Source organism: Meles meles, chromosome 1, assembly GCF_922984935.1.
Source record: "Meles meles chromosome 1, mMelMel3.1 paternal haplotype, whole genome shotgun sequence".
Lineage (NCBI taxonomy): Eukaryota > Metazoa > Chordata > Mammalia > Carnivora > Mustelidae > Meles > Meles meles.
Window position 1 is genome coordinate 211,260,111 of NC_060066.1, and position 13,830 is coordinate 211,273,940.

At 41.6% G+C, this 13,830-nt stretch overlaps 1 protein-coding gene across 2 annotated transcripts in view; it reads left to right on the top strand.

The window, feature by feature from the left end:
- Positions 1–13,830, top strand: part of RERE (arginine-glutamic acid dipeptide repeats) — a 426,362-nt gene that overhangs the window by 265,238 nt on the left and 147,294 nt on the right. For both annotated transcript variants that reach the window (XM_046025753.1, XM_046025762.1), the window contains one exon: positions 10,488–10,592. In XM_046025753.1, the coding sequence (XP_045881709.1) occupies positions 10,488–10,592 (105 nt within the window). The remainder of the gene's footprint in view (positions 1–10,487; positions 10,593–13,830) is intronic.

The window sequence follows — 13,830 nt, forward strand, 5'->3', positions numbered from 1 at the left end:
GAGAGAGAGAGAGAGAACATGAGCACATAAGCGGGAGGCGGTGCAGAGAAAGAGAAAGTGGGAGAGGGTCTCTAGCGGACTCCCTGCCTGGTGTGGAGCCTGACATGGGGCTCTATCTCACGACCCTGAGATCATGACCTGAGCTGAAACCAAGACTCAGACACTTAGCCGACGGAGCCACCCAGGTGCTCTGAAACGAGAGGACTTTATTAGTTTAAATCTGGGGCTCTGCCACATAATTTTGTAATCAAATCAAGTTTGTTAACTTTTGAGCCATCCTTTTCACAGACTTACTCTGAACCACACATCTTCTGGTTCTGCATCCCTTAAGAGAAAGGGTGTGAAAAAGTCTCTCAGAATGCCTCATACCCAGTGTAGTGTGAGTAGTGCTTACAGTCATGGAATCTGAAGTGGACATAGAGCATAAAAGGCGAAAAAGAAAAAGTGAAATTAAATGTAGTTCTGTACTGAGTTATCGATGGTACATTACTCAGATTTATTTTATTTTTCTGTTGCCTCTTGGCTGAGTTGATTGATTACTTCAGTTACTTCAGGTATGGGAAGAAGAGTTTAGCTTGAGGAGACGTCTCCGGGTACTCTAAGAATGAGCCGGTCAACCTGCTCTGAGAAAGAGCAGGTAAGTTTTATTACGCTAAATAAAAATCACTGCTTGCAATTTGTTTGTTGTGTTACATTTTTCACCCTAAGGATCATGTTTTATGGATGATCAAAGAAGGGATTTAGAGAGATTGCTTTGTGATTGGACCATGATCATGTGACCTGGCAGCATCTTCAGCTTTACTGTGCACCTGTAACACAGAATTCCCAAGTGTCAGAAATGCCTCAATGACTTCAGGGCTATTTCCCCGCTTTCTGATTATCTGCTTCTTCAAGGAATCACTTGGGGGGGGGGGGGCAACACAACATCCTCAGGTCAGGAGACAAGCCCTCATCTTAGCTAAGAATTTGTTTTATAGGGATATGTTTTAGAGGGAATTTTCTGGCAGCCCTCTGAGCCAAGAAGCCCTGAACTGGCTCTGCAGAGCTTCTAATCTCCCCGTTTTCATTCTGAAATTGATCTCTTTGCTTTGTTATGGGCATTTAAGATCATACGTTAGGGATTGGTACAGACTAATTACATCTTTGTACAGTTCCCCAGCCATTCTTGGCATTGACACAGGTCCTTTAGCTCCGGGAGACTTCCCGGAGGAGCTTCATGATGCCTCGGAGCTTCTGGTTTTGCAGTTCCAAGATCATTTCCTGGCTTTAATCAACTGTTGTTTTTACATATGAAATAACTTCGACTTTCAGCATTTTTGTTGTTTTGTCTGTAGGTGCTTAGTACTTCTTTAGACGCGTGACTTGACAGTCATTTTATTTATTGGCTCATTCATCATTTCACAGGTCATTGAGCTGCTAGTTGGGGCAGGGCTCTGAGGTGCTGGGAGCAACCTGAACAGTGCACTCTATCTGCTCCGGAGTCCTTCTCGGTCCCTTAAAAATTCATTTATCTGGAGCTACTCGTAGACACACAGAAAATTTGTAAGTGTTGGGTCCCCCAATATTGGGTCTGTAATCAAAGGAGCGAGACTGATACAAAGTGAAGGTCAAGCAAAGCTTTATTTCGTGCCAAGCATTGAGAATCAAACTGACTGGCCAGGGCCGTCTCTTAAAAGGAGGCGACCTCTCTCTACCTTACAGACTAGCTTTTAAAGGCAAAGGCCATGTGGTTGGGCCTGGCCACGCACAGGTGGCCAATGAGATTGTAACACACAGAGAAAGCTGCACAGTCATGCTAGGTCACACATAAGTGACCAGTTGAATTACAATTTACCCTATAGTAGATATTTGAACTAGCCTTTCACCTTGGTCAGAATTGGTGCCCAAAAGGTGCCCAAAGGGCGGGGCCCATACTCCATGGTAGCTAGGGAGACAGTATGTGCCCCCACTGATTGGATACCTCTACCGGGCCTGACCCACCCTTGTATTTGGGCTTTGTTACCTGGGACTTGTTTCTAAGCAAGTCCCCTGGGGGAAAGGGGGGCAGGGACAGTTTAAGTTCTACTGTATAAACAACAAAATCACTGTTTCACTGGATGGAATCGCTCTGGCTCAATAGGCCCTTGCAGTAAGAACTGTGTTTCCCCTAGTCTTCCTCAATGTTAACATCTGACGTAAGTGTAGAGTGGTTATCAGAACCAGGATATTAACATTAGTACGATACAAGTGAACTTTCGAATTTCACTAATGTCTTACTCCATTCAAGCTGCTGTAACAAAATACCATAGAGTGGGTGCTTTATAAACAACAGAAATTTATTTCTCACAGTTCTGGATGCTGGAAGTTTGAGACTGGAGTACAACGCGTTCGAGTTCTGGTGAGATCCCTCTTGTAGTTTGCAGACTGCCGACCTCTTGTATTCTCGCGTGGCTAAGAGCAGAGAGGGAAGGCAAGCGTGTGGTCCAACACCACAAGATTCGTTTTATTGTGCCTCTTTTTGCAACTTTTTTTCTTCAGCAGTGAAAAATCCTGTGCAGGTTGTTAAGATACAATATTATATTTCATCAAGAATACACATGGTTTCAGAATTTGTAACCCTAGTCCCTGTGAGAAACAGAGGTACTGACTAAATGTTTTTGGTCTTGAAATACATCGGCAAGATAGCATTTTCCAGTGTAGCTTAGGTCACTTCTGTTTTTTCACACTTCCTTATGTGTGACTGTGTTACCCGTTTGCAATGGAGTTAGGCCCACCTGTTGGACTTCACGTTCCACATCTAGCTCCTCCTGGTTCATGTGGACTGTTGTTAAGTTTCGGGTATGTGAAGGTGTGTGGACCGTGGCTGTGCTTCTGAGGATCAGGGCCGTGGACAGACATGTAGTTGTCAACCCTCTTGCCATGGTACCATCCCCCACCTCTTTCCTACCCACCTGCTATAGGTAATTGTAACTGATCGCTTTGCTGCTTAATTTGTCCCTCCTGCATGTTTTCATTTCAAGTGAGCAAGTACATGTTTGCTCTTATAACCTCGTCTTTCTTGTATGAAGATACGCTTTTGTGTTTGTTTGTCTTTCTTTCTTTCTTTCTTTTTAAACTTAATGGTATGTTTTGGAAATTGCTCCATATCAGTTCATAGAGATCTTCCTCATTCTGTTATAGCTGCGTGGAACTCCACTGTGTGGCTGGACCATAGTTTATTTAGCAGCTGTGCTGTGAACGGTCATTTAGGTTGTTTCCAGGGTGTTCCAGTTATAAATGAAGCTGCAGTGAATACCCTAATCATACGTAGTCCCTTCTTGTTGGGTGTGACTCTTCGGGGGGCGGGGGGGTGTTCATCAGAAAGAGATGGCTGCGTTGAAAGGCCTGTGTGGATGTGGTTTTCCTCCGGAAAGCATATGCCAGTTGGCATTCCCTCGGTTTCCCCAATAGAACGTCTGGTTTTATTTTTATAAAATTATGCCACTCTGATAGGTGAGAAGTAGTATCTCCGTATTCCACTTTATCTTGCTAACAGTGATTGAGTTTGAGTGTTTTTTCATTATGTTTGAGGGATATTTTTTGTCTTTTTTTAATGAGTTATCTGTTCATGTCATTTCCTTTGGGATTTTTTTGTCCTTCTGTCTGGAAAAGTTCTTTACACTTTCTCTTGTATATGCTGCAAATGTTCACTCCACTTGTCAGTTTTCTTTTACGGTCTAAAAAAAAATTCTGCAAAACTTGCTTTTACCTAGTCACATTTGGCAGTTTTTCCATTGATTCCCTCAGGCCTTTGAGCCCTACTTAGCCTCTCCCTGCACCTGATTTACAGGGGAGTTCTACCCCGTCATCCCAGCATAAGATAGGTTTTGTTTTTCAATAAAAATTTTTCAATAAAAATTTATTTTTCTATAAAACCTATCTTATGCTCACTTCAGCAGCACTTAGACCAAAAGCCTGTCTTACCTCCGCGGCTCAAGGTGCCAGCTTTGCCGTAGATGACTTCCACGTGTGTTCCAGGCTTGTTACTCCGGCGTCTGTTGTCTATTTACGTGCCACCGCCGTGCTCCTTTAATTGTAGAGGCTCTGGAGTGCTTTTTACCGTGATACTGATAGTTTCCCTTTTCTCAGTTTTCCTGTGACTCTTCATAGTAAAGTGTTTCATTCCATTAAATAGCTACTTGGTAGCATTGAATTTATGGCTTAAACTATGGCGAAACGCCATGTTGAGTTTTCCTATCTGAGAACAGGGGGATGTTTTTCCATTTGTTCATGTTTACTTTTGTGTCGCTCAGTAGAATTGAAGAATTTTCTTCATAGAGATGTTCCGATTCTTGTTACACATTTATTTCTGTGCATTTAATTATATAGACATATATTGAACTCTGTACTGATAAAGAATACATATTCTTTTGTGTGCCCTGGCACATTCTCAAACTCATCATATGTTAGAACACAAGGAAAATATTTATCTGATTAAAAGGCAATAAACTGTAGTTTGCAAACAAAAACAAAGAACAGAAAGACCCTTTCACCTGGAAATTTGAAGCTTCCTATTTATCGACTATAGAGAACACACTGATGGTCACCGGAGGGGGCGCAGGTTAGGTGATGGGGTTTAGAGGACACTTACCATGATGAGCACAGAGTAACCTTTAGAATTGTCGGCTCGTTGTAGTGTGCCCCTGAAACAGGTACAACACTGCATGTTAACTATACTGCAATTAAAATTGAAAACTTAAAAAAATAAAGCTTCCTGCTAAACTCCTAAGTAGAAGGGGAAATAAAAACTGAAATTAAAGGAATTTTTTCTGAAATTAAAGAAATTTTTTAAATGTGCTCTATTTTTATTTATTTATTTTAAAAGATTTGATTTATTTATTTGACAGAGATCGGAAGCAGGCTCACTGCTGAGCAGAAAGTCCAATGCAGGGCTCCATCCCAGGACTCTGAGATCATTGACCTGAGCCGAAGGCAGAGGCTTTAACCCACTGAGCCACCCAGGTGCCCCGAAATTAAAGAAATTTTTAAAAACAACAGTCAAAATCCTGTATACTAGAATCTACGGCATGCATTTAAAACACTGATCAAAGGCAAGCTAGCTACACTAAACACATCAATTTAAATAAGAGAAGAAAATTAAACAATTGGGTTCCCAGATTAAATGATAAAAAGAACAACAAATAAATCAAAAGGATGCACTGATGTCCAGCTCGGCTTATGCAGAGGAGATGCTTAAAGCAGCTCCATTTGACGGTGGGGAGGCTGAGGCACTGAAGTGGAAGGGACGTCAGTCACACATACAGCAACTATTTAGGGAACTGTGTGGAGTGATAGAACACTGTGAGGCAAGATGAATCATACAAAGTGTTCAGATAACCCCTAGAAAGGCAAGAGGAGCAGAAGAATGAAAAATAGAAAAGAAACTTAAAAAAAGTTCTGGGGGTGCCTGCGTGGCTCAGTCATTAAGCGTCTGCCTTGGGCTCAGGTCGTGATCTCAGGGTCCTGGGATTGAGCCCTGCATGGGGCTCTCTGCTCAACGGGGAGCCTGCTTCTCCCTCCCCCACTCCCCCTGCTTGTGTTTCCTCTCTTGCTGTGTCTCTCTTGTCAAGTAAATAAATAAAAGTCTTTAAAGAAAATTCTGTTCCTGTCATTAGTCAAATGGCTCGCAGTTGATAAGATGCCAACTCTGTCTCAAGACCTTTCCTTCCCTTCACGCTCAGGCAAGGGTGGCGACTGATGCTCTAGGCAGGCCTCCTGCTCTGAGCATTCCACACATTGCCTGTGCACCTCTTGGCAAGTTTCTCCAAGGTTTGCATGTGCCTGGGAATCTACAGAGACTTTCCCAGTCGTGGATAGTTTTGATGGGATGAATTTCTGGGCCATATTTCTGTTTCTGTTCTCTCCTGTGTAAGATGGTTCTTTCCCTGCTCCTTCATCCCCTTCAGTCACCGCCTCCCACCAGTCAGGGTGCTTGTCAAATGGTGCTGTGCCCAGGGTGGGGGTGTGGGGCACCGCACCAAGAAATACCAAGTTACACCAAAATGAGTCCAGCAGGAAGCCTTTGTTTCTGGTGAATGCAAGTCCCCTTAAATAGGGCTCTTCCCAGTCTTTAGTCCTATTTCTGTTAACAGTGAAGCATCCCATTAGAAATAGGGCGCATAGGACCTTGGAGGCTCTGAAACGAGATATTTCAGCAAGGTGAGAGCGGTGGCAGTTTGCTCACAACAGTCTCTCCGCCTTCTTCCACACACACTGTCAAATAATGTACTGCCTCTGAGAGAGGACATGAAAAGAGTGCTTTGGGGAGAAAAAAAATTGAATGCTTAAAATGATACTCACGCACGTACTTTTAAAATGTAATCTCTAGGGGTGCCTGGGTGGCTCAGTGGGTTAAAGCCTCTGCCTTCAGCTCAGGTCATGATCTCAGGGTCCTGGGATCGAGCCCTGCATCGGGCTCTCTGCTCAGCGGTGAGCCTGCTTCCTCTTCTCTCCCTCTCTGCCTGCTTGTCATCTCTGTCTGTCAAATAAATAAATAAATTCTTTTTTAAAAAATGTCATCTCTAGTCTCTGTAAGCTCTACTCTTCAGCAACAGGTGACATGAAAAATACTTCAAAATGGATGCCAACCATAGTGGACTTGCCTACTCTCTCGTCAGCTCTGCTTCGTACTCAGGGCTGTGTACAGGATGGCTCACTAACTGCCGAGAACAGCAACTTTATTCTTTAAAAATATTTTATTTATTTATTTATTTATTGAGAGAGAGTGTGAGCGGTGGTGGGGGGCGGGATAAGCAGACTCCACACTGAGCGTGGATTCTGACTTGGGGTTCCATCTGAGGACCCGCGCTGAAACAAGAGTTGGATGCTGAACCGATTGAGCCGCCCAGGTGCCCCAGGAACAGCAACTTTAAACAGCCATACTTACATGCTAGTGACACTTGCTGTTTTATTTTCCCCTGATACTGTAAAAATATTTATAAGTAAAACACACCTTAAGTTTATATTTTCATGAATTTTGATAAATTTGACCCTGAACATGAGCATCCCAGAGAGTTCTCTTCAACTACTCTGCTCTTAAAACTTCCCACCCAGAAACAACCATTATCCTGATTTCTCTCACGTAAATTAGTTTTGGCTGTTGTAGAAATTCATCCACTAGAAATGGAATCATACAGTTTGTGCCATTTGTGTGCCTGGCTACTTTCACTCAGCATTTTAATATTTGAGACGTTTTGAGATGTGCTGTTTATCAGTACTTCTTTCCTTTGTATTTTTGTGAAGTATTTCCTTTTACAAATATATGATAATACTTTACCCGTTTCCTTATTAATGGGCACTTGGATTATTTCTAGGCTAGTATGAATAAAAGCTGTTATACAGCAAAAAAACACAAAGAAGGAAAATAGAAATGAAAATAGAAATTAGTGAAGAGAAGAACATTAAATCTAATTAGTCAGATCCTTTAAAATTTTAATATCTCATTAAAAATGACATTATGACCAATTGGGATTTATTCCAGGAATGCAAGGTAGGTTTACTATTAGAGCCTCTGCTTAATATTGTATACCATATTGTTATATCTAAAGGGATACAAACCCCCATAACTCTAAAGCAGTGATTATTTCTAAAGCTAGTATCATATTTAGTAGTAACACCTGAGGGACATTTCCACCAAGATCAGGAACAAGGCAAGGTGTCCACTATTTCCATTACTGTCCACATTATGTGAGAGGGTTAGTGCAATTCAAGACCTCAGAAGGAGTAAAAAAGGGGGTCTTGGGTGGCTGAGATTGTTAAGCTTCTGCCTTTGGCTCAGGTCGTGATCTCCAGGTCCTGGGATTGAGCCCCATGTGTGGGTCCCATTCAGCGAAGAGTGGGCTTCTCCCTCTCCTTCTGTTGCTCCCTCTGCTTGTGCTCTCTGTCTCTCTTTGTCTCTCTTGCTCAAGTAAATAAATCTTAAATAAAGAGTAAAAAAGTTGTAAAACTATGTTTATTTGCAGACAACAGATAATATACCTGGAAAACTCAGGAAACCAATGATTAAGCTGTATTAAATAAAAAATTCAGTCAGCAGGATATAAAATTAACATATAAAAATCAGTGCCTTTATTACAGTTTCATGGTCACTTACCAGATGATATGCTTCTGTTCCTGCCACGTCTGGCTTTCCCTGAACCAGTTGTGTTGCTGTCCCCATGGAACATTTGGTGATGTCTTTAGATATTTTTGATTGTCACGATGATGTGTGTCGCTGCAGTGGGGCACTGTATCCAGGGATACTGCCAAGTACAGGACAGCCCCTGACAACAACGAATTATTTAGTCCAGAATGTCAATAGTGCTGAGACTGAGAAACGCTTTCCTGAACAAAACAAACCCTCTTTTAGTGGGTTGGTAGGGTTTCTCTCCCTTTAACGAATACATTGATAGGGTGTACTTGCACGTAAGTGATGATGAAGACCAGTCAAAGAGGAATCACTTTCCTCTAGTTACAGACAATGATGGAAATAATTTGTGTAGCAGTTCGGTATAAAGTTTCATAGACTTCTTATTTATCTCCTTAATATGAGATGGATATAACAGGTGTTCTTATCCCTGTTTAGCTGATGAAGGAACTTATCTATTTTTTCTAGGTTTCAGGGACTACATGACGTCAGACTGATGGGTAGTTAGTTTCAGAGTGAGTGCATTGTTTGTTCATCTGTAATCTTACCTGCTTTTTCTTTTCCAGAAGCTTGGTTTAGTTCCAGCTACATACTAGATATAAGTCCTTGGCCTGCAAAAATTGATTTCTAGTCCATGTTTCCCTTTAGCTGTATCTTGTTACTTACAAATCAGTGCTTGCTTCCAGTGGAACTTTCTGTGGTGATGGAAATGTTACATAAATCTGTGCTCTTCAGTATGGTAGCCACCCGCATATGTGGCTATTTAAATTTACGTTAATTAAAAGTAAGTAAAATTTAAAATCCAGTTCTCTGCAGTTGAGCCGGACACATTTCAAGTGCTCAGCTGCTCTGCATTATGTTATCAGTAGTCCCCAAAGGAACTTCAATAAATCAAAAGCATTTTTGTTTAATTTTTGAAATGGAGGTTGAGCCCCATCTTAGTTTCTGCCCATTACTAAGGCTTGGCTCTGTGGAAAAGGAGTGCATTGCTCTTTTTATTTCTTCAGAGGAAGCAAATGCGTGTCGTCCCCAGGTTGCTATCCCTCAGCTAGTCTCTTTCTCTCACACCTTGGTCATTAGCTGGTGTGTATGTTGTTAATGTGCCAACTCATGGAGTCCTCATGGGAACAGAATGCCTGTGGAAGTCAAGTGGTAGGAATTCATTCCCCGCGAAGCTTCCCACGTGTGCAGCCGGCGTGCTGTTGGTTCTCCAGTTCCATCTGCTCTCCTCACAGCCCTTGACTTCCACTTGATGTTAAAGTTACTTTCCGTGACCACTAAGGGAATTGCTTAAAACCTCCCTGTCTCTTTGGGAACCCTGGAAATTCTCCCAACGTGTGCGTGCACACTTCTGTGCGTGTGTGTGCGTGTGTGTGTGTGTGTGAAGGACTTTGGTTGTATTATAGGGTTTTCAGCTATATTGAGGTTTATTTATTTATTTATTTTTTAAAGATTTTATTTATTTATTTGACAGACAGAGATCACAGGTAGGCAGAGAGGCAGGCAGAGAGAGAGAGGAAGGGAAGCAGGCTCTCCACCGAGCAGAGAGCCCGACGCGGGGCTCGGTCCCGGGACCCTGGGATCATGACCTGAGCCGAAGGCAGAGGCTTAAACCCACTGAGCCACCCAGGCGCCCCTATATTGTGGTTTAAATTGTTGGTAGATGGATCTGGAAATATTACTGTTCTTTTTATTGCAATATTTCTGTGAGAAGGCATTTTCCAACTTACGGTTATTTAACATGACCTGAAAATTTGGGAAGTGGATGTTTATCTATTAGAGCCCCATCTATGTATTTAAAAAGTTAAAGTCTCTCCAGTTTTAAGTTCCAAGTTGTTTTATTTTTTGCACATTAAAAGAGAGAAGAAAAATATTTGACAGATTTACGTTCTGTCTATAGTAAGGTAAGAGGAAGAAAAGCCAGTTTTGATGATTTAGAAGGGCTTTAGGCAGATTTTTTTTGGTAAAGTAATTTAACTGTGGTTTAGATTTTTCCTGTCGTTTCTAGTTTAATATCCTTTCATCACAGCCCTGCCCTCAATTTACCTCTGTGGTTTAATTAATTCTATTCCATGACTAAAATGCTGAGGTAAATGCAGCTGAGTTGTGAAATTGTAGGTTGAAGAAGTCTTGAAACAACAACAACAAAAAAAATAGAACATTTGGACATTTTCTTAGTTCTTTTGGGAACTCTCCATTTTCTGAATTGGTAGTTATGGAGTCCGGAGCCATACTCTGCATGTTTTTAGAGTATCTTCCCCTGCCTCTGTACCTCCAGGAGCGTATCGGTTTGCAAAGTAGTTGACGATGAGACTAATGTATTTTTATGCTTGTTTATTTTCAGAGGGAAGTGTAACATCTCCCACTTTTCTGACATATTTGCTGCTAGAGAGTTTAAAGCTCGAGTGGATTCATTTTTCTACATATTAGGCTACAACCCTGAGACAAGGTAAGCGAGTTACTTGGGCCCACTCCGTGAGAACTTTTGCTCTTCTTATGTGCGCGTGCGTCTGCATGTGTGCTTACGCATTTGGGTCTGTGCTCGTAAGATTTAAAAAACTCCAAAACCCAAAGTAAACCTTTCGGAAGGAGTTCTAATGAATGTCTTTGGTGTCTAAAACAGGTTATTGTTTGCTCTTGATTTTCTTAAGAAAAGGAAAAGTGAGAAAATTTGGGTTTTGAGAGGGCAAGGCAATGGACTGTTCAATGTAACTGAACATTAGTTGGTCTGTGTTTTGAATTTAACTATAAACTGGTAGTTTATTACCCTCCTGCGCATTGTGCCAAGCCTTTCATGATACCATATTGAAACCTAGGACATTTTTTCTTAAAGGTTTTATTTATTTGAGAGAATGAGAGCACATGTGTGTACGCATGAGCAGGGGAAGGGCAGAGAGAGGGAGAAGCAAACTTCACACTGAACAGAGAACCCGATGCAAGGCTCAGTCCCAGGGCCCTGGGATCATGACCTAAGCCAAAGGCAGACACTTAACCGACTGAGCCACCCAGGCGCCCTTGAAAGCACGGATGTTACGGAAAATTTTGTTGGTTAGTACTTTGTTTAATTCATTTAGTAAAACTTCAGAAACACTCGTAGAAATATCTTTAGTAAGATTACTGGTATGAGATGGATACATTCAGTTCTCAACCATTTCAGTAAGACCTATGTAATAGGTAGAATTATTACTTTTTAAGTGAGAAACAATTGAATCAAAATAATTTTAACAGAAAAAATTCTTAGTTTGTGTCTGTAATAGATTGTAGTTTAACTTCATACGTGGAAGAACTTCTTTAAGAGTATGTGCATCATTTTAATTCTGTATCGATCATGCATCTACAGTGGATTAAGGATTTAAAAAGAAAAAGAGTGTTAGCTGGTGATCAAGTAGTCTGTGCTTGGGACATCCGAGATGTCATCTACAGACGTGAGGATGTAGAGAAGCTGTTCGGCCAAAGGAAGGTCGTGGGTAGTGGAAGAGCTGTGTTCAGTGTGATTGGAAGGTTGGGCGTTGTTTTAGGAAAACATTTTCCTGGAGGACGCTGAGAAATTGTATGTAAAAATTAGAAGATTACTGTTTCACTAATCAATTTAGAGTTAAGAAAAGGCGGTATATTCTTTGTCACAATCCTGAGAGGCTGCCTGAAGCTGTGTTGGCACATGCGTACTAGTGTCTCTCTCTGTGTGTGTTGTAGACGACAGCTATAGGGGTAATAGTGCGATGAATGGCCCCCTTTTAAAAAAAATTAAGTTCAATTAACATATGTATTAATTGGTTTCAGAGACAGGTCAGTGATTCATCAGTCTTCTATGCAGTGGTCACTTTTTTTTTTTTTTACTTTATTTCCTTTAGAAAACAATATATTTGAGCTTTTATTTTCTTTTTCAAAAGTATGCCGTGTTCCAGCGACAAAGAAGTTGATCAGTGATAGTATTTCGGAATGTTCATTTCACATAAGGATTTATTTGACTCCCTGGTCATGTCTGGGATTTCTGACTTAGAAACAAAGGAGTCCAGAATTTCAGTGATGCGCGTTGATTTAACTGTTTGATCCGTGGTTGTCCACGTTGCACAAGTTCGATTGTTATCAGCGAATTGACTAAATAGCTTTTGTGTTTTAAAAATATTTAGCTCTTGGGTTCATAAGAAGCAACCAGATTTCTTACTAGTTTTGGTTATGTGTCTGTGTTTTGCTGAATGCTCACTAAAAATGACGCTCTATAACTTAACTGTGTAAATAAAGGCTGACACGTTCTGGTCTCGTTTTTCAGTGGTTGTTGCTGCCAGTCATTCAGAGTGACTCTTCCCACCAGTCATGTTTTACAGTGTGGCTTCGGTGTGCAGCCGCAGCGTTTCTGTCTCTCAGCTGAGAACAGCGCCGAGACATGCCTGCGGCAGGACGTTTCTAGATTCTGCCTCCTGAGTCACTCTCACTGCTTTGACTCCCGGCGGCCACGCGTTCATTTCTGTGCTCGTGTTCGTTCTCCTTGTCCAGCTTGTGCTTTGACATGTTGCGGGTTTTTGAGGGGTGTTGGATGAGTTGAAATGAAAAAAGACTTGAATGTCTACTAATAAGCTTGTGGCAGGTCTCACACTTCTCACAAAGTAAGTGTAAAGATTTGTCCCCGCTCGCCGGTTCTGCCCCAGATACCGCTGTGTGACTAACTCCAGAGTTCCCACAGCTGCTCAGATTGTCACCGAGCGTGTGTGGTTTACAGGAGTGTAGAGACACTCTGCTTTCCCCACCTGGCGTGCACACAGCGTACCCCTTAGGATGCTTGGCCTCATACCCTTGCTCAGTTTACCTCTGTTTGTGTCTCTGTTTCAAGTCCGTAGGGATGGAGTTGTGTGAAAAGTGGCTTCTGGTGTGTTTCTGCCCCCCTGGAGAGAGGGCGCTGGCATGTGATGGTGGCCGCATGGTTGCTCTGTGCTCTTAGTGCCCCGAGTCATTTGGAGAGGAAATGTCAAACTGTTCTGTGTCTGTGAGACAGAGCGTATACGGCGGCGACCACTGCAAGTGGCAGAACGGTGACTTAGATGACCATTCCCCTCCCCGGAAGTAACTCGGAGTTGTAGTCCAAGTGAGCAGTTGAAACTGCAGCGTGAGATGGGATTGTTTCTTTCTCGTAGCACGTTTTCTGATAGGAGTTCAAAGCTGATTTATGGGATTTTCCAAACTTTATTAATCATATTCACCTGCACTGAAAGTTTGGAATGGTTTTTCACATTTTTTCATACTTTTTTTTTAAGCTGCAATGTTTGGCTACTTTAAAAATGTTCCCCTAATCTGGTTATTATATTTCTGAATATTTCATCTGGTCCGAGATCTGACCTTTCCAGATTTCTTGTTTTTGATGGGATTACTTTATTGAGCATGTGTGTGATGGGAGGAAACAGACTTTCCTAATTTCTTTGGCACTTTACCTTTAAAGTTCAGGGAGGATGGATTTCTTGGTAATTGACATGGAATTTTTATATTCTGAAATTCTGTATTTAATTCTGAAATCCTAATTCTGAGCTCTGAAAAATTAAAAAAAAAATTTTTATGCAAGGTTTGGTGCTGAAGCTCATTGGATGGTCATACTTGACCTGAACTGAGATGAAGCTATTTATATTCTTTCTTTATATTAAGTCCTCTTTCTGGGTTGAGTGAGTTTGCACAATTTTTACTGCAAAAGTACCGGTGTG